The sequence below is a fragment of the Bemisia tabaci genome, chromosome 3 (assembly GCF_918797505.1).
Source record: "Bemisia tabaci chromosome 3, PGI_BMITA_v3".
In the NCBI taxonomy this organism is placed as follows: domain Eukaryota; kingdom Metazoa; phylum Arthropoda; class Insecta; order Hemiptera; family Aleyrodidae; genus Bemisia; species Bemisia tabaci.
Window position 1 is genome coordinate 23,888,742 of NC_092795.1, and position 21,621 is coordinate 23,910,362.

The 21,621-nt window shown below is 41.4% G+C and overlaps 1 protein-coding gene across 2 annotated transcripts in view; it reads left to right on the top strand.

The window, feature by feature from the left end:
• Positions 1-21,621, top strand: part of LOC109031015 (neuroligin-4, X-linked) — a 649,145-nt gene that overhangs the window by 622,426 nt on the left and 5,098 nt on the right. For both annotated transcript variants that reach the window (XM_072298040.1, XM_072298041.1), the window contains 2 exons: positions 13,409-13,492; positions 19,410-19,895. In XM_072298040.1, the coding sequence (XP_072154141.1) occupies positions 13,409-13,492; positions 19,410-19,895 (570 nt within the window). The remainder of the gene's footprint in view (positions 1-13,408; positions 13,493-19,409; positions 19,896-21,621) is intronic.

The following is a 21,621-nucleotide window of genomic DNA, read 5'->3' on the forward strand; positions in this document are numbered from 1 at the left end:
TCGCTTCATAAATGAAAATTAACAACGCCTCCCCGCTCCTCCTAATCTCAAAGGTGCTCAGGTGAAAAATCTCCATCTAAAAGCAATCATCTCTTGAATAATTATGCAATATTTTATTTTTCTCCGACAATCAACGCATTATCTTTCTTTGTCAGATTTTTTCTATTCCGCCGCACTTTTGACTAAACATTTTTTTTAAAATTTGTGATCATTCGTGGGAAAAGGAGCCTTATCAATCTAAAAGTTTGATCCTAAGAAGCGCGCGCTTCTGTGTGACAAATCAAAAGTTCGAATCGAAAAACCTATAGTGGCTCTATCTATATTTCAAACCAAACTTCGGTTCATTTGATCGATTTTTTCCCCGCAGTGTATGCCACATCGGCCGACCATTTTTAGGGAAAAAACGTTGTCTTTTAGAGGACTGATTTCCAATTTTTCCAGATGGTATGAGAGGATATCTCCGGTCTTTCCCGCAAGTTTAAACAATGTATTTCAGGTAATGATTCTTCATGCAGCTAAAAATAAGATTGTTTTTGTGGATATGTGATATTTAACTGTAGAACCCACATTCACAAGAAAATTTATTGTTTTAAACAAAAAAAAAATCGCTCTCTTAAAATTCCTCTTGCTGAACTCAAAACACCCTGTACTTTAAAGAAAGGAGAAAAAGGCGGCTGCTAGCTATGAATAATTTTTGCATGAAAACGAGATGTCTTAATAACATTTGCCTTCGTATAATTATTTAGGGGGAAAATATAGGGTGAATCTCCTCCCGTTTTAAAGTTGAGGACGACTCGATTAATAACCGCTAAACTTCCGCGGATAACAAGACAAGGCAACACCTCCATGCGCACCCTGACAGGCCTTAAAAAAATGCAACATCATTGCCGTTACACCGGATAGCCTATTCCTGATCCCAATTATCAATGGTTCAGGATTTTCATCATTAGTCTCTGGAAAAACGAAGCATCGTTAGAAACCCGGTAAAATATACAGCAAAAGCTCGGTAGAAAATTAGAAAACACGCAGGAGAGAGTGAAAGAACACTAATTTAATGCGCGACAGTGGCGCGGCGCAGTGCAAAAAAAAAAAAAATTAGGAAACCAGAGGAGAAGAAAAAAATTAAAAATAATAACCGCAAACGTAAAAAATAACACCATAGCCTTGATGACAAGGATCAGACTTCAAGAGGGTTATACTCGCTGCCAAATTGTCGGAAAAAACTTTTTAGAATTCGCCCCAACCTGTTCAACACCATGTTCTCTTTGCCAGGAATTGGAAGCAAGTTGTCTGTGAAAGTCAAGACTCTTTGAAAATAAAACTGCTAAAATCGTGAACTGACCAATATAATTTAACTATAATTATTAGGATTTTACATTATTAATGATCCCAATCCGAGGAGATTCAACTTTAATCTTCAATTAAAATGATCAATATATTTTATTCCTCCGACATGACCCACTTCTTCAATGAAATTACGCCTTTCAGAAAAAATTGACTTCATTTTAAACGTATGTGCGCTTCGTGAACCAGATGAAATGTGAAGGCAAGGAGACAAAACATGGCGACGTTCATACCAGCGTCTGGATGCAACTATTTGAACTCTTCGGAGGTGCGTGTTGCTTCCTAATAATTGAAGGCGTTTTAGTTTTCTTCGTGCTCTCAGTGACTATTACGACGCTTCACCCTGCTGTTATTTAGGCGTACGAAGAACAAAAGACTTAAAAGTAAGGCACGCCCAAACCTTTCTTTTATGCTTGCGATTTTTCAAAAAGAGCACCTGCTAAAATATCAAATTTTCACTTACGCATGATCGTTTTAGTAAAACCGGTAATTTATAAATATGCTTGATCATTATAGACAAACCTAAACATTTATGAATATTTCTGATCATACATAAATGACATTTTTGGCCATTTCTGGATTTTCACGATGAAATCTGGTCCAATATGGAAATTTTTCAATGGCGTGGCGTGAACGATCGAATATTATCGATATTTCCGCATTTTAATCCGTGGCAAAGAATCGATTATTAAGGTGTTCGTCACGAACACCCTGTTACTCGGTCCTTTCCTATAGGTATAAATGACAGATCAATGGATACATCGCAAAGTACGCCACGTCACTGAAATTTTCGGTATTCGGAACATTCCTGATCAAATTTGGTCCTTTATACTGATTTGTGGTCATAACGGGGATTTCTCATATTTATATCGTAGGTTACCTACAAACACACACAGGTACATTTCTATAAATTTATGATTGAATATGTTCTTTCATAGTGATATCTGGTGAATCTGATCATATCTATGTTGATTAATGGTAAATCTGTGCCCCCCTGTTATTCTAATGATGTCTTAGATTTCTGGTCGCTTTTAAAGCTTTGGTCACGTTTTGTCATTTTTAGGCAATTCTGAGCCTTCCGAAGTAATCCTGGTACAATCAAAATTATTAGGTTTCCAGCTACTCATAATTGAAAGAAAACAAAGTATTGAGCTTTCAGCCGGAAAAAAGCTCAGCTTTTCGGCTAAAAACTCAATATTTTGTTTCCTTTCTGGTAAAATCTTGTAATTTTAATGCAGGGTTGAGCCGATTTTGGTCCTTGACGACACCTTTCTTTTCGAATATTGTCAGGAGGACGCGGCAACGGTTGACGGTGACCGTAAGGGAATTAGCGGAGGATAAGATAAGGGGCGGGAAGTGAAAGGGTGGGAGGGGGCTGAGAAGGGCTCCCGCGATAAAAGTGTTTAGGAAAATGATGAAAAGATTAGGGTTGTCGCCGTTGTAGATACTCGTCGCGCCGCGCCACCGACGGAGAGCCTTTCATTTTTCACTTGAAACAAGCCCCGACTCCACCGCGGGTGTAGATAACCGCAAAAAATGAAGGGCAAGACTAGATTTTCCACTCATTTTCACGGCGGCCTCGTCCGCTCTACCTTGCTTTTCCGCACTGGCGTCTCCATCTAATTTTCCGCCACTCATTAGCTCGAGAAGCAAAGAGGTTCTACGCAGAATTGGAAATGAGACGTTTTGCGGTGAGAGGGAATACAGCGCTATACGCCCTTTTCGCGGAGAGGGCGATTTTTCCTGTCCGAAAATATTTATTTCGTCGATGAGCTTGTTGAACTCGTTTTTCGTCGGTTAATATCAGTGGCGTGGCGTGAATGATCGATTATCGATATTTCCCCATTTGAAGCTGTGGTAAAGAATCGATTATTAGGGTCCTCGTTGCGAACGCCCTGTATATCGCTCTCCTTTTTCATAGGTTTAAATGACAGATCAATCGATAAATCGCAAAGCACGCCACGCTACTGGAATATCAATCAAGAAGATCGGGGGAAATTACTGTCAACTCTCTGCATTCTCTCGTTTTCAAAAATGCAGGAATTAATCATTTCTAAACAAGCTCATGGAGGCGATTTTCGATAAGAGAATGTAAAGTGGCTTACACCGTAAGTACATAAAACGCGTATTCCAGATCTTTTTAATGTTACCTATCATAAAAAAATTATAAGTTTTTAGTTTATGTTCTAAGAATTGTCTTGTGTATGATATATTTAAAAAATTGAAACTTGTCAAAAATTGATTGTTTTGTTAGTATGTTTCTTTTCGAGAGTTGACGCTTTTCTACAGCTTATACAGAGCCGCATTACTCATACAACAGCACCAGGTGATCAACTGGTTCCTCGGTGATTTTTTTAGAGTAAGAAATTAGACCTAACGATTGGAAATGGTAAAGTTTAGACTGAACTTTGAAATTTTAGGGGCTCGAAGGACAAGTGGGATAAGTGCAGTTTTTTCTATTTTAAGAAATACGTGTTTAGAGTTTCAAACTTTCATGGAGCCTTTTAGCGGAAGGAAAAATCAAACTCTCTCTTTGATACTTAAAAATTAGATTATATAGTAGCGAATTGTTCACAGAATTCATTTTAAGATGGAACCATTTATGTCTCGATTTTTTCCAAAACAGCGCTTATCCCCTCTGTCCTTAAGCCAATCATTTCAGAGAGAAATCAAGAAAGCTCTGTATTAAAGTTTGAATTTTCTTTTTCCTCTGAGACTCTTGAATTATTGTAATCAAACCTGTCGCTTTATCGAGAGACCTCAAAATGTGAACCAAACCTGTGTAGTATTTGTTACACAACATCTTTCGCTAACCAGAAAGGAGTCAGTCAATTGCTTGTTTAAAAAACCTTAAAAATCAGGGAAAGCTAGGATATTTGGAAATTCGAGGAAAATTGTCGATCTGGAGGTCATAGAAAGAGACCACGCACAAATCGTTTCCCTGAAATGTCTCTAATGCAGATTCTTTTCCATCTTTAAACGAACATACCTTTCATTTTCCAAACCATTTCGCTGCGTTACGCTACGCTAAACTTGATCTTTATGGTCCCTTGGGAAATACTCGAAAAAAAGAGGTAGGAGTTTAAGTTGCAAGAGATTTGTTGACCCCAATTTGTTGGATGATTTGGATTGCATTTTGCAAAAAGGAACCACTAGCATTGCAATGATGCTAAGATTGTGCAACTTCATCTTTTGCAATAAAATTGCGGAAGTCGTGAAATACTATGAAATTTAGATGGTAATTTTTGTCTTAAATTTACAGTTTTTAGCGAGTAAAATAGAAACTATGAATGGATAATCGGGGTTTTCCTCCAAGAAAAAAGAAGTTGCTTTATCTTAGCAACATTGCAGTGCTAGTGGTTCCTTTTTGCAAAATGCAATCAATTTGAGCATTTCCAATTAATTGTGGTAGTACCGCAACATTTGAGTTAATAACCTAATTCATTGGAGTACTACCACAATTAATTGAAAATGCTCTTATCATCCAACAAATTGAGGCAGCAAAACAATTTTAAGAGATAACCCCTAACATTTTTTCTTCGTGTATACGATGATTGACGTCATCGATTGGAGTATTGCGATCGATGTTTTCTTCCATCTTGGATTTATCAAATTCAATTTTCAGTTTTTCATTATTTATTTACTTTACTTTTATTTTTGAAATGAATTTCCTAGACTCTGCTGACATGTAATCCGTGTAAGGATTGTTAACGCAATAGGTCCCTCGGTTGACCCGCTACAACTTGGAGTGCGGCCCGGGCCGGGCTCGGCGAATAGAATTATGATATTAATTTCGAAATCGAGCGACTACGACTTATAATGAAAAAAGTTGCGTTTGAAAGAAACTAGAGAAGCGAGGAGCCATATTTTAAAACCACCGCCCTGAGTCTCGTCTGCAGTTGGAAATAGTTAAGCTTCCCTTTATCGAGAGCGAGTGCACTGCGACCACGACGAGAATTATGAGGCCCTGTTGTCAAATTTAAGGCCGAATCCGATGATTTCAACCCAAGGTGGCCTAACTGCTTCCCACGTTGCCTAATCTCCTCTCATATTGTGTTTTATCAACAGAGAACAAATAAGAAAAACAAGAAATGGCTCGAACTGTATGTTACAAGGTGGAGAAATGGTGTTGGGTCCACACCATTTCGCGGGAAAAACAAAGCCAAGAAGTTCCAAACATTATAATTGGACGTATTTCTATCAAACGGAGCTAAGCGCCATAGGGAGAGGAAGGGAGAGGGGGGCTTGGATTGGCGGGTGTTAGGGAACGCGATGCTAGTCCGTCCTATACTCGCAATGCTTTTCCATGGCGCTTAGTTCCGTTTGACAGAACGCGCTATTCGGGATTCTAGAATTCGCAAAAGGAACTCAATTTGGCGCTTAGTTCTGTTTAACAGAAATACGTCCAATTAGAATAAAAGAAAAAAAATTTAAAAAAAGAGAGTTAAAACATTAATCTTTGACGCTAATCATAATTTTTGGAACTTCTTGGCTTTGTTTTTCCTGCGAAATGGTATGGACCCCAGCACCATTTCTCCACCTTGTTAACAGAGAACTAGAGTCCCTTTATACTGACAAAAAGACAAAGCGTATCCATTTCTGATTGGTTCCTGTGTTTTAGACCTACACACTGTCACAAACGGGAATGAACATTACATTTTCACCAATTGCAAGGATTATAAACTGGAATGGTTCGGGGAATAGGAGGTACGGCAAGGAACAAATGGAATGAGAGACTCGAATGGGACTCGACCCTGGAATGGAACTCGGGAATGGGTTGATCATATATTACAAAAAAACGTCCGATTTGTGTAATCTTTATTCCCGTTTGTGACATTCATAAGCCGCGTTGTCTCAACTTTCTTTATAAAGGGACTATACAGAGAACTATTTCGACGGCGAAACTGCGCAAATACGTATCTCGGTTGCGGTGTTTCGAAATCTCCGATTCAATTTAATACCTGAAAGGTGACCGAACCAACATCATGGTTTGAAATTTTCACAGAACATTCTCCAAAAAGAGATGAGAAGTCGCTGAAATTTCCAAAAAATGACGTTCAAATGTTTACCGTGAAAAAAATAAAGAATTAAAGGGATTTGCAACGCCGCAAACCGGAATACGCATTTTTGCAGTTTCACAATCGATATGTAAAACCAGATACGATAAATCTATTTTGATGACCCCACATTTACAATTTAAACGACACAATCGAGTGAGATGAAAGTGAAATTCGGAGGTCAACGCCATTTTCCGCCTAACGATGGTTGATGAGCAGCTTGATGAACGAAAAATCAAACTTAACTTGCCTGACGATGACTGATGAATTGAGCACTTTCCCAGCCAATAAGTTCTCGCAAATGAGGTTCAGATCGCGAAACCAGTTCCTCAAGTCTTTGGCTATCAGTCATCATTATGCGAATCTGAGCGTCGATTTCCGGAAGTAACTTTTAAACTTTAGAAAAAAATAGCGAGATTTCTAATATACATAAGTTCTGTAAAGAACATAACGTTATGAGACTTAATGTAAATTTTTCTGCATATTTTGAAGCATACTCTCAAAATTTCAAGTCAAAATATTTTATTGAGTTATGTTGGAAAAATAAAACACGGGAGGGCATTAGGCAACGTGCAATGTTGTCAGGCTGTTTCTGGCAAAATCCGTCCGATGCTGCAGTGAGGTCGGTGATTATTCTCTTAAATGAGAAAAGTTCGCAAGACTTAATGGTATCTTTGCGATGCCGAATGTACATGATATCAAACCTCTGCATGGATGGGCCAAGAGGCCATAGCGAGAGCATTCTTTGCACTTTTTGTTGTCAAGAATATGGGCGTAGCCGAGGGGGTCTCGGGTGACTGCTTCCAGAACGCTAGTGCTCTCCCAAGCTGGTTGATTGCATGTGGCCACTCAATACAAGTAGACCCTCGTGAGGGGTAAATGGGCCCTTAATCCCCCTTTCAATATTTTCAGAGGCACGCTTTTGGTCGGTAGTGCAGGTAGAGCATAATCCTCCGGATGATAATCTCTAGAAAATCCACTCCAACATGTGGCGTAACGTGACGAAAATTAGAAGGAGGTTGTGGTCTGGACAAGGATTTTTCGGGGACTTCCGCCAGCGTACATATTAGCGGTTTATAGCCTTTCCAAAATCACCTCTCCTTTCATTTTGACAATTTAGAATTGACTCTGTTACGATGAACACCAGTAAAGTTCGTCGGCGCAACAGGCGACGCTGAAATAAAGTTACGGTGTAGAGAATCAAACGAAGCACCCTCAGCGAGTATCGCATGCAACACGAAGCTAACATTTTGACACCTGGATGCAACTATTCGAGCTCCACGAATGTCTTTGTTGCATACGCGCAGCAGTGAAGGCGTTTTGATTCTCTTAGCACTCGCCGCTTCACCCGAGGCGCGAGCGGCGCAACAGCAGCGGTTTGTGCTGAGAGAATCGAATATGACATAGCGTCTTCAATCCTTCGTTTTTACTGCAAAGACATCCACTACGCACATCATGCTCCCTCTGAGTTTGCAATAAGAAAAGAGACTATTTTTCCAATGGAGATGTTGCATGTGTGAGGAATTTGCGATTTGACTATTGATTCTTATGTAAAAGTTCGCGAGAAACACGATAGTGCCACTGGTTTTCCCTGAAATTAACTCTCAAGCTCAAAAAAAGCTATCAAAGTTGAGGGCGTAATGGAGGGAATATCCCACGCTATCCTGAGAGTCCACCTCTACATCAAGACGAACTCTTCATGCTAAGATAGGGAGCAAATACATTGACAGGGCTGCCACTTTATTTGGGGAATCTAAAACTGAAAACACGGCAACCCTACTAATGTATTTGCTCCCTATCTTTGCATGGAGAGTTTGTCTTGATGTAGACGTGGACTCTCAGGATAGCGTGGGATATCTCCTCCATTACAGCCTCAATTTTGAGAGCGTTTTTTGAGCTTGGAAGTTGATTTCAGAGAAAATCAGTGTTTCTCGCAAACTTTTACATAAGAATCAATAGTCAAATCGCAAATTCCTCACACATGCAACATCTCCATTACGAGTGAGTAGGAAACATTTTTTCCTTGCAAATATTCACTAAACTGGAAAAAAAAACACATTGGATCTGGAGTCCAGACTCTTGAAAACATTGACAAGAAAAAATACTCTTGACACAATCGGATTTTTGCTTGAATCAAAACGAAATCCGCTTAAATTAAGAGGCTCGGTTCTTGATTTAAGCTAGATTCTGATTGAATCAAGAGTAATTTTTCTTGTCGACGTTTTTAAGAGTCTGGACTCTAGATCCAGTGTGTTTTTGTCCAGTGTATTTTATAACAGACGAAGATGCACGAATTGGCAAGGCTTTGTCGCGTCGCGTCGTCTCGCCGGGAACTTAATAAAAAATCCAACGCTTCTCGGCTAGAATCGTCGTCGCCGTCACAAAACACAGATTCCGCAAAGCCGGACCGCTTTCTCATTATATCGCCGATTTTTCTTTGGGCGCGCGCGTCGCCGGCGTATCCCGGGGATGTTTCATCCCCGCATTGACGGCGACACGCGGGCTAGCGGATCCCCGCGAAGAAAGGGAACTCCTCGCTTGCGGTGATGGATTAAGTGTCTTTGAGTCCGCCGCTGGCGCTCCGGATACACACGGCTCTTTATTATTTCAGCTCGCGCGAGTCGACCAGAAAGAAAGGGAACCTCGCAACTTTCATTTTATGAGATGTTGCTTTTTCTGGTTTTCCTAGCGGGCATCGAAATGCAGGCTCCTAATCGGGTACTTAATATAATTACGGAACTGATATTTTAAGAGCGGTCCGGAAGCACTGTGAAAGTGCGGAAATTCCGCAGAGAGGTACGAAATTTTTTTAATTTTTTGTCATTTTTGTCGCAATTTCAAATTTTTGAAATTTTTCGAATTTCGTCAAACGGAGGTACTTATTATTTCAGCTCGCGCGAGTCGACCGGGAAGAAAGGGAACCTTGCAACTTCCATTTTATGAGATGTTGCTTTTTCTGGTTTTTCTCGCGGGCATCGAGATGTAGCCTCCTTAATCGGGGAGTTAATATAATCACGGAAGATTCCGAGCGCAACCGCCATTCCAAAAAGAGGGTATCTACGAGTCCGGAATTTCTGGAAAGTCCGGAAATAGTACTGATTTTTTAGGGGCGGTCCGGAAGTACTGTAAAAGTGTGGAAATTCCGCAAAAAGGTCCGAAATTTTTTTTTAATTTTTCGTCATTTTTGTCGCAATTTCAAATTTTGGAAATTTTTCGAATTTCGTCAAACGGAGGTACTGAAAAAGTACGGAATTTTTCTGTTGGAGGAGGCAGGGCCGGATTTAGGGGGTGGCTACATGGGCCGCGGCCCATGGCTGCAAATTTAGGGGGCGGCAAACTTTTCAATTTTTTCAAATGTATAGGTATGAAGCAAATCGGATTCAGAAAAAAATTACAGATGAGAAGAGGCAACAAAATATCTTATTTTCTGGGAGTATATTAATTTCTAATTTTGTCGTCTTTCGGTGATACCAAAGACTGAGCACCTTTAGTTACGTTAAGAGAGAAACCAAACACGCAATTTGGCCTGGAGCGGCGCGGCGCGGCGCAGAGAGCAATGATGACGAGGACTTGAGATAAAAAGGAGAGGCCCTCGGAGTGGCGCGGCGGTTGGCAGGAACACATATTAACGCCTACAAGAGTGAATAAATACTTCACGCATTGCGTCAAACACGGTACGGTCAACAGCGGTCGGCGCGGCGTGAAACGCATAGCGCCTACAAGAGTGCATGAATACTTCACGCATTGCGTTAAACACAGTACGGTCAACAGCGGTCGGCAAGAAACGCATAGCGCCTACAAGATTGCATGAATACTTCACGCATTGCGTCACACACAGTGCGGTCAGCGTGAAATGCGTAGCGCTTACAAGAATGCATGAAATATGATCGATGTGATGTCGCTACTTTCCGGCGCATAACATGTTTTGGCTTCATGAAGTTGTTTTAGTTTCAAAAGCGAAGTGCGGAAAGTATTCAATTCCAACAGGATTATTTTCAATTCAAAGAAGTATCACCTCATCATTGATTAAAAATTGAACTTTCATTTCATCGTCGCGAATTGCCTTTCATATTTTATTGTTTTTTAAGAGTAGCCTTAATCATTTTTGTTTCGTGAACTAGTGTGATTTTTTCTCAAGTCATAATATGAAGCTGAAACCAGCGGTTTCTGTGCTTCCAAGAATCTCAAGAGAAGACGGACATTTTGAGGCTGCGCCATCAGCATATGAGATTTTGTATCTTCTCGCCCGCGCAGAGTAAATATGTACCGCACGTCTAAGGAGCTGAAATCGGAAGAGTGACGAGTTGATACCGCGGGATGCCATAGAATTTGAGGGCTCCTCTTTGATTCGTCGATCCGCCGGCAGAGTTGAGATAAACAGAGCCAAATGGATTTTCGGCAATCAAAAGCAGACATCAAGTTTGAATTAGAGTTGGCAAACGAATGCTGCGCCGCGAGATTGCGGAGTTTTGTCATCCACCGGGTACCTAGGAAATTCTCGGAACATGGAATAATATTGTAGATAGGTACAAAATTTATAGATAGATACTAGGCATAATACATGGTCTCCCCTGGTAGGAACGATAACTTTGAATGAAGCTCGTTTAAATAAAACGAAATTAAATAAACAAAACTCTTTTTTCGCAGAGGAACGTACTTGCAGGCCCGGCACCTAGCGGGCTATCCCCCCCCCCCCCCCCAGAAGAACCTGTTCTAGGGGTGCCATTCGGTAAATCGTAAAAAATTGTAACATCTATTCTTGAGTGTGACGTTCCGCTAGATTGCTCTGAATAGCGGGACGTTAAATCGTTCGGACGAAGGCAAAGAATCCACCAAATCGACAAAACCATGTCAGCTTCTGGAGTAAATTGACGCACTTACCCCTGCAGTTGATATATTTTCGTTCAATTGTTGGTTTTTTGTCTGCATGAGGATTTTCTTTTTGCACCGGATACTTTTTTAAAAAATCTCGCGGAGCCTCTAGCTTCTCTACCCATCTAGCTTAAATCAAGAGCCAAGCCTCTTAATTCAAGCGGATTTCGTTTTGATTCAAGCAAAAATCCGATCGAATCAAGAGTATTTTTTCTTGTCAATGTTTTCAAAAGTCTGGACTCTAGATCCAACGTGTTTTTTTTTCCAGTGAAGTCCAAGTGGAACGTGGCTAACTTTTTCCAGTGAGAGGAGCCCCCATTTTGCTTCTCAGGGGGCACTCTCCCCGCAGAATTCTTAGACATAGTCCACCTTTGTTTACTAGGTAGAGTATAAACACCGGAAGATCTTCAATTTTTCATTATCATCAAAAATGTGGCAAAAACCCGTGTTCAATTGCGGTGGAACCACCTTAATTCTTGCCTTGAGTAGCAAACCACTCGGCAACACTATCCATCCCCGATACGATGTTCCTCGCCCATTCATTGCAACGTTCCCATTCCCAACCTCCATAGTTACAACTCACTTCAAAGTCGGCCCGAATCCAAGGACTGTAATTCTGTAAATGCATCGGTATAATGGACGTCCGCGCAGCTCTCGGAACAACCTGTGCTTGAGTCTTGATCCATTTAAATTACGCAACGACGTCGCCTTGCCAAATCTCCCCGCGAAATCATCAAAAAAATCCGAACCCGCGCCAAACGCGACAACGGCGCTGCAATTTCTCAAGAGTTTCAGCTTTTTAATAGAATGGAGGATCCCCTCCTCTATATCCGCCCTCCAGATCGCAGCCCTGAAACATAACGCGGTTTACTCTTGATTTAAAAACACAAGTTCCAGCTAAGTTTCCCGTCGCCCCCCCTCCCTCCCCCGACGCTGCGGCGGAATTTAAATCCTCCCTATATAAGATTACTGCGACATGACTCAGTTAAGAGCGCTGCCCGCTCAAAGCGAATTTGCCATTTAAATAAGCTTTAATAAATCCGAATCGGTTTTCGAACCAATCTTTTTTTACCTCGGATTCGAAGTTGGCCGACGTCTGAAAGTTGGACGCGGTAATTTTTCCCCCGTTTTAATTTCGACCGTTCCCCCCGTCCGTCGCCGCGCCGGGGTCGCATATTTTTTAAGTTTCCATTTTTCTGCCTGTCGGTCGCGTAAACTTTTCGCGCGAATCATGTACGTGGAGTGGTTGAAACTTTTTGGCATGTTCTCGGTTGCGGGGGATTTCGTGTGACAATTTGCAAGTTATTGACTTGAAAATCGAGGAACTTAAATATAAATTCAGAACTCTGACGTATCTCATCAGCACAATTTCATCAATCTAATCGAGCCGATTACAACGCCGATTTTTGCGATTTAAATGCAACAAGATGAGTGAACTCTTGCCTCTCATTTTTGCGCCCCGCACGGTCTTCGTCAAGCGCTATAACAGAGGGGCGATGTAATCCGATATACACTGGAAAAAAAAAACACATTGGATCTAGATTCCAGACTCTTGAAAACATTGACAAGAAAAAGGATTCTTGATTCAATCAGATTTAAGCTTAAGTCAAAAGGAAATCCGCTCAAATTAAGAGGCTTGGTTCTTGATTTAAGCTTAAATCTGATTGAATCAAGAGTATTTTTTCTTGTCGATGTTTTTAAGAGTCTGGACTCTAGATCCAATGTGTTTTTTTTCCAGTGTACAACGATTTCAACTTTCGAGTCACTCAAATTGCCCAAGGGCAAGGACTCGTGCTCGGTATTTCCTCGTCCCATCCTTTCTTCATGAAATGCCACCCCCCCTCCCCTATGGGACTAAATTATGCGATACAACTATTTTAACTCTAAAGGCGCTCACATTGCATAGCGATGGAATTGAAGGCGCGCTAAATATCGAACCTTTTCTTTGGTAGCGCTCACATGCTACGATCAGACATTACAGAATTCACGCAGGAAAGGAGTGTCTAAGTCAGCGCGTTACGGTACCTCGTGACTGGGGTCTAACGCCAATGTAACGCAGGGAAGTATTACGGATATTTTTCAAGTAAGTTATGATAGTTGGACATTTGATTAATTTCTTGTTGTCATGTTCGCAGGTTTGAAACCCAGGATGAAAAATCATTTTCGGGCGCATCAATTGTCTGTTTGGTTAAGGCTCATTCCCGAACTTCATCGAGCAGGTAATTCATTGTTTTTGATTGTTTTTTCCATCTTGCACGTCCGTATTTTTGTTGTTGTTCTACTTATTTCATTTACATCGAGTCAAATTATTCGACCGACCAAAATTGCAATCTTTCTGCTTATCTCGGGTGTGTTATAATGGAAAATCAATGAACAACTGAAAAAAATGAAGGAAAAAAAACAGGTCCCCCTTTGGATACAAAAAATAACGAAAAAGGTTTGACGAATTTCCATGCAGATTAGTCTTTCGACTTTTATCATCTACAACTTTTTCCAATAGCTACGTACATTCAGAAACGGTCTCATCGTGAGGTACAATCCAATCTTCGAAGAACACTATCACAATGAGACGAATTGAGCGATACAACTATTTAAACCCCCAAGTCGCTCAAATTGCATAACGGCCAAATTGAAGGTGCACTTAATTTCCCTTGCTGTTACAGTCCTTTTTAGAAGTTCATAATTATCCGCTCCACGTGGAACGCTCTCTCGATTAAACAAAATCAAACGATACTACTATTTTAACTCCCAAGTCCGTCAAATTGCATAACCGCAGAAATGAAGGCGCGCTATTTCTCTTCCTATCACAGTCCTATTGAGTAATACATACTTATCCGTTCTACGTGGAACGTTTTAACAATGATACAGAATCAAACGATACAACTCTTTTAGCTCCCAATTCGCTCAAATTGCACGACGGTAGAATTGAAGGCGGCCCCAACTTTGCCCTCTGGGCGAAAACCGCACTGGAAAGAAAAACACATTGGATCTAGAGTCCAGACTCTTAAAAACATCGACAAGATAAAATACTCTTGATTCAATCAGATTTAAGCTTAAATCAAGAACCAAGCCTCTTAATTTGAGCGGATTCCCTTTTGATTGAAGCTTAAATCTGATTGAATCAAGAGTCCGTTTTCTTGTCAATGTTTTCAAGAGTCTGGAATCTAGATCCAATGTGTCTTTTTTCCATGGCGAGTAACTCCAAAGAAAACCCTTCGGAGACACTTGGTTTTTACTCAGCTCCTCGGAATGTAAGTAGAGGCCGGGAGGTATTTTTTCTCGGGCATGATTTCCATGCTGACACAAAATTTTGACCGATAGGAAACCCGTATCGCTCTGGGCGAGGAGGCGCCGGACACACCTGAGCGACGCGACACGGCGCGGCGCGGCGGGGGCGCTGTGCTGCGGTGGTGAGCACCTGAGGCGCTGAGCGCTCCGCTCGTTAGTTCTCAGGTGTTCTTCAAGTGCACTCCACGCCCTTCTAAACCCCCCTCACCCCCGCCCCCTGGCCTGCGCCTTCTTTTGCGTATTCTTACTTTTCACTCGAGTCTTTGAAAGCGTAAAAAGCCCCAGGCCTCAGCCCGCGCGGAAACAAGAAACTAATTTCGAGGCGACTCGCGGTTTCCAGTCACCGCAACCGTTGCCACGTCACGAATCTGGACAGAAGGGGAAAAACGTCGTTTTCCACAGTAGCATGTCGTGCTTTGCGATGTATCGATTGATTTCGGCCATTTAAACCTATGGAAAAGTATCGATAAACTGTAGGTTTGCAGCGAACACCTTCATAATCGATTATTTACCGTAGCTTCAAATGGGGAAATATCGATGGATCGCAAAGCACGCCACGCCTTAGGCCTCATACATTACTCTTATGATTTTATGTTATACAGGGTGTCTCAGAATTAAGTACGAATATTGAAGGATCAGTCGAAGGATCGATATTGAAAGATCGATTCTTCGACAAAAAAAGACGTTTTTGTGGTATAACTTTTTTTTCCAAAAGCGCTTTCCCTGGAGGCCACCCCCACCCCTTCGGCCCTACCCGCGCTCCATTCAGTCTCTATTATCTTGAAAACGATGAGTTGTAGCGAAAAAATGCAAGACGCAACCGAATGTCTGGCAACATTTTCCTAATTAAATCACAATTTGAAATCTGATCACGTCCTTTTGTCGACGAATTGTAACGCGTTCCGGAAAGCCACATTTCAACGGAGTCAAATGAAGAAGTGAGCGGACAAAACACAGACATCTAATTTTTTTTGCCAAATGAATTGTTATATTTTCAAAACCTATCGCGAAAAGGTTACATTGACAGCCTTTTTTACCTGGCTATTCCCGAACCAAAAGAACTATATGCTTAGTGTGTTCATACTTCATACAAATAATTCCTTTTAATTTAATTCATTTGTGAGTATAGTCATTTCGACACAAATACGTTATTTTAGTACGTATCGTTTTAAGAGTATTTTTTGAGTGTGGGCAAATATTCCTACTGAACAGAAAGAAGAAAAAGGACAATAGAAGGATGAGCAATCCGAAGGGTTAACAATTTGAGAAGTTTAAGTCACGAATACTACTAGCTGTGTAAATACTTCAATCAATTAAAATCCAACCGTGAGCAGGACAACTTTGAATAACTAACGTAGATATTATACCATAGTTCCCCTTGCAAAGTTTTAAAACTATTCTGATATGTATAGCCTATCTCTGACTCGACATAGTTCTAGAGCCTTGGAAAGTTCACAGTGTGTATTGCATTACGGCGAGTATAACAGCGCCAGCGATGGAACAAAACTATTCTTGGCGAGGTCAACACCCTCAAGTTAGACTGTGACCCTTATTCTTGTAAGAGAGATTTTTTTTCTTCAACAGCCTCGTTAACTGCTATGCTCGGGAATAATTAATTTACCGACGCTTTTGATGCTCAGCTCCCTAGGGAAAATCTCGGGAAAAGGAACCAAAAATTTTGTCGTATACAAGCGTGCACCGTGAAGAAAAATTGGACATGTTTATGTAAAAAGAAAAAAAAAAAACTCGGTACAAATGAAATGAATCAAAAGTAACTATGTAAGTAAAACTAGCTTGCGGCAGACATTTTTATTTAATTCATTGTACTTAGTTTCTCAGGAGTAAATGCGTTCAATTGTTCCATGTACTATTTTCAAAAAGGTGTCATACCCGCCCCGATGGTTATACTCATATTATATATCTCTTAATTTATTTGATTCATCTCTTTGGAGGTGAAGGAGGGGACAAAAAGGAATAACTCACTCACGAGCTACGTAACTCAGTGGAAAGCGTCTTTACTGATCGGCCAATTTTACCTCCGTAGGAAATTGGATTTGAAATAAGGCACAAAGGAGTTCTCTTCTCCTTAGAAAAATCGATGTTTGAATTGGTTTGAATTTGATGTATCGGGTTACTTCAATTTTTGTCTGCTTATAATTTGACTCATTATAATCAAAATTAAGAACCATATAATTATACTTAAGGGCGGAATACGGGTGCCTTAACTGACTAAGACTATTGAGTGTCGCGCGTGGTGAAGGGGGGGGGTCGTGAATGAGACGATCTGAACTCGTATACCCCTCGCTTATGAAGCGCCTTCATTTCACCATGATGCCGCTTCATTTCCGCAGAGTTGAATGATTTAACTACTCGTGACTTTGCAGGATTTCTACAATACCGTATCACGATATACGCGCATTCATACCTCTCGTCTGTGCTAATAAAGCACCAAAGAGGCAAGCCATTATTTGGATCGCACTCAGCAAAAAGGAACCAGCGCTACTACGGTGTTTTAAAATGTTGCTTCTTCATTATTATCTTTTAAAAAAATCTGTCAGAATAGCAAATAGTTTTTGCTTCCCACCAACAAATTGTCAATTTTATAGGAAAATACCTGTGTAAATTTTGATACTGTACATATTAATTTTAAAAAAATAGAAGAATATGCACGATTTTGAAAACGCGCTGGTTTCTTTTTGCAGAGTGCGATCCATTTTATCCTATTAATTAATTTTTTGCAGTTATGATTCATTGCCACTTTGGGCTCGAATTACCAGAAAGTTTAGGAATTCAAAGTAATTATGTAAGAGGACAACCTCGCATACTTCAGCGCGACTTGCAACTCAGTCGCTTACAACAAAATTTCGATGGTTTGCAAGCTGCGACTTTTGACCAGGCTAACTGCATTTCGGCCGAAATTGACTCGAGACTTGGGAACATGTGCGCAAAGGAAATTAAACGAGAAGTTTGCAGGCTGCCTTCGCCTTAAACGAATCATGGAACTCACACACATCTCGACGGCAGCATAATCAGCGACTATAATTATCGTTTCGTCTGTCTGGAGAGAGTCAATTTCCGGAGTAATTCACTTTTCAAAATAATCAACGAATGTAATTTCAGAAAACTTGCCCCTGCAGAGCTGCGAGGTGTTTAAGCAACAATGAGGAGCTTCACTCTCCTAATTGCGTCGCATCGTAAAACGCATGAAAAGTTTGACTTACTCGCTTCTACGATGATTTCATCCTTCTGTACTTCTTCTTCCTCTTGGCGCGTGCTGTACTCCGTACTTTATATCGATGATGAAACTACAGAACCACGTATTTTAATTGCCCTGTTTTAAAAATTCCGCTCATCCCAAGTAGCAGTGATCGCGATAAATAGCGATTTTATCGGTTGGTTATCCCGATTATGTCGGTGGCAATGAATCAAGATACTATAGCATTAAAAATCGCGATATAGGTATGGCGATTAAATCGCTACATATCGCAATTTTTAGTTCGATAAAATGGTGATCAATTTTCGTCGATTAAATTGAGATTAAATCGTCATTTATCGCGATTTTTATTTCGAAAATATGGCGATTAAATGTCGGGCGATAAAAGCGCGATTTTATCGCGATAAGATCGAGTATAATCGCTCAAGTGTTGTCGCTATATGTAGCGATTTTTCCGTGGAGAAATTCTACTTGGGATATTCTATTTTTGCCTGGAAAATTCTGCTCGAATTTTTTCCGCAGAGAGAGAATTTTGTTGACAGCAAGAAGCAAAAGTTTTATGAAATTCCACTCAATGTTTGCGCGTATGGACTTGCTTAAGCTCAACAGAACGATCCGTAAATGAGTTTATTTAACACATAAGATTTGCATGTTTTTCTCATAAGTACGTCCTTTTGATCAATCTTAACACTTCAGTGCATTTTTGGATACCTACTTAATACGAGAGGAGGGAAAACATCAAATAGCCCCCTTCCCTCCTACCGTCAAGTACTTATAATTCATTTTTCAAAATAGGTATACTGGTTCGAACGAATCAGGATTTTTTTGTGCGGGAGGCGGAAGGTCCCCTCAACAAAGAGACATCTGTAGCTCCAGAGAGGGGCTCAGGGAAAATCCACCAACATTGAAGAGGGGTTGAAATTTTGAAAATTTGAACCATCCCTGGAGCAATTTTGAGCTGTTTTAAAAAAAAATCAAACAAATTACAATTTCCAGGATGAAAAACATGTCACACACTTACTTGGCAAAATCCCTCACCATTTTTCATTTGAGAGGCCTGGTAGATTTCTGAGGGAGGCAGACCCCCCGGCACCCCTAGTTTGCCCATTAAGTTAAAAAGAGGAAAATTAGTATGGCCCACTCGCTAAAATCGCCACCTCCTTCGTAAATAGTACTACCACCTGAGTTTCGTTCAAAAGTGGCCTTATGCTTTTGCAATCCTCCCAGCTTCAGTTGACTTTGTCTTCTATTTCTTTCTTCATCAGCATTTTACTCCGTCTTCCTCATCTCCATTTCCCTTTTCTTCTTCTCCTTCTTCTTTCGCTCTTTCCTCCTTCTTTGCTCTTTTTCCTCCTCTTTTCTTATTATCCTTCTCCTTATTCTCCTTCCTCTTCTTTTCCTTCTTCTCTTTCTCTTTCTTCTCTTCCTCCTCCTTTCTCTGCCTTTCTGACCAGGGCCAGGGAATAGTATGGCCCACTCGCTGAAATCGCCACCTCTTTATTCGTAAGTAGTACTATCACCTGAGTTTCGTTCATAAGTGGCCTTATGCTCTTGCAATCCTCCCAGCTTCAGTTGACTTCGTCCTCTATTTATTTCTTTATCAGCATTTTACCTGCGTGATTCCTCTGTTGCAGGGATGGAGGACGTGGTGGCGCGTCACAACCTGTTCCGGAACCACAACGACGGCGAGCTCTACGACGGGGTGGTGCGAGCCGACCCGCTGTCCCGGCCCGGCCCGGCCGGCGGCGGTTCCGGGCCGGAGCCGAACCGGCACCTCTCCGGTTCCAGCTCCGTCGGCGGGGGTGGCGGCGGCCCGAGCAACGGGACCGTGGCCGAGATCCTCTCGGCGCCGACGACGGTGACCCCCGAGACGGCCCTGACGACCTGCATGAGTCTCCCCGTCTCCGTCCACTCGGCTGCCAACGCCACCGTCGAGCGGGAGCTCCCCGGCTACACCGTCAACTCCACCGCCTTCTGGATCACCGTCGGCATCGGCTGCACCCTCCTCGTCCTCAACCTACTCATCTTCGCTAGTATATACTATCAGCGTGACCGATCCAAGATGGAGTCGCACAAGCAGCACAACTCATCTATCATCGGCATCTCCGGTGGACCGGCAGGTAATACTGCTTCTTCTTCTTCTTCTTCTTCTTCTTCTTCTCCTCCATCTTCTTTCACTTCTTTTACCTCTTAACTTCTTCTTGTTTTCCTTCATTTTCCTCTCTCTCTCCGTCTTCCACATATCCTTCTCCCTTTTCTTTTTCTCCTTCTTCTTTCGCTCCTCCTCCCGAGAGTCTTTCTTCTTCGCCTTTCCTCCTTCTTTGCTCTTTTTCCTCCTCTTTCCTTATTACCCTTCTTCTCATTCTCCTTCCTCTTCTATTACTTCTCCTCTTCCTCCTCCTCCCTCTGCCTTTCTGACCACGGTTCAGCATAGAGTACATAGAGTACACAGAGTCGTAATATGTAGATGGGAGAGCTGGCGCCACTTTTAAGCATTTTCCAGGTCCAGAATTCTGAGACTCCTGTCCTGTCCTGTGTCACGCCGGGTCACTTTTTCGATACATAATCGATTGTTTTCAATACTCGAGGACCTGGTCATCTGATGGAAACAAAGAATATAGGAATCACTACGTATTCTACTTCGCCATTTTGGATCGAAAAAGTGACCGAAGCTCAGCACACACCGGGCTCGGAACTCGTCGACCAGAACATGGCGCCAGCTCTCCAATTTACATTACGACTCTATGTACTCTATGGGATTCATGGCCAACGCCCTGTTTTGCCAAGCCTCCTATTCCAAGAAATCGATGACCTCTGGAAATGAATGGCAGGTCTTTGCTCTCTTCATGAGGAAAATAGAATCTAGCTCTTACGATCCTCATAGGAGATTAGGTCTTAAAGTGATAATTTTGGGGTAGAACACAAAATCTACTCTGATCTTCCGAGCCAGATATGCTATGGATTTTCGTGGTTAATTGTTCCTTTTTTATTTCATTAATTTGCACGTAGCACCTCATAACATAATTACGCCCATTGCTGGGATTAATTAAACTACAAGTAATAAGGAATTAAGTTTTAATCGGTCTTATTCAAGGGCTTTTAATTGGACCGCGTTCAGCAGAAAGGAACCACCAAAGCCACATCAGCTATTGCCGAATTTAATCGGGCGATTTAATTGTTCACAAGAAAATGGTTTTTGCAAATTTCAGGGAACTTTTTGCCTAGTGCGAATCAAATCCTTTATTATTTTCAAAGGAATTTGCACAAACGTTCCCTTATAAAACAATAAACTGCCTGGTTGCAACAGCTGATGTGGCTTGGTTCCTTTCTGCTAAACGCGATCCAATTTCTCTTAAGATTACTCGGCAGCTCTAAATTCACACAGGCCAGTCGATCTGGCCCAAAAAAGGGGTGTACTTTGCGAAAATCTGAGGAGAAAAAAGTAAGACGGATTCCTTTGTAATTTTGGTCGCTGAATCCGAATCTGATGTTTGCCAACAAAAGTTTTGCCCGGAAATGGCCGCCATCTAGAAAAAATGGCGGAAAATCACGTTCTTCCCCCAAAATCCCCAAAAATCTCACTTATTTTGGGGTTTTCGACAAAATGAGTTTGATAGGTCATCTTCCGTACTTTTAAAATAAAGATAACTCATTTCGTCGAAAACCCCAAAATAAGTGAGATTTTTGGGGGAAAAACGTGATTTTCCGCCATTTTTTCAAGATGGCGGCCATTTCCGGGCAAAACTTTTGTTGGCAAACATCAGATTCGGATTCAGCAACCAAAATTACATGGGAATCCGTCTTACTTTTTTTCCCTCAGATTTTCGCAAAATAAAATGCCGGATT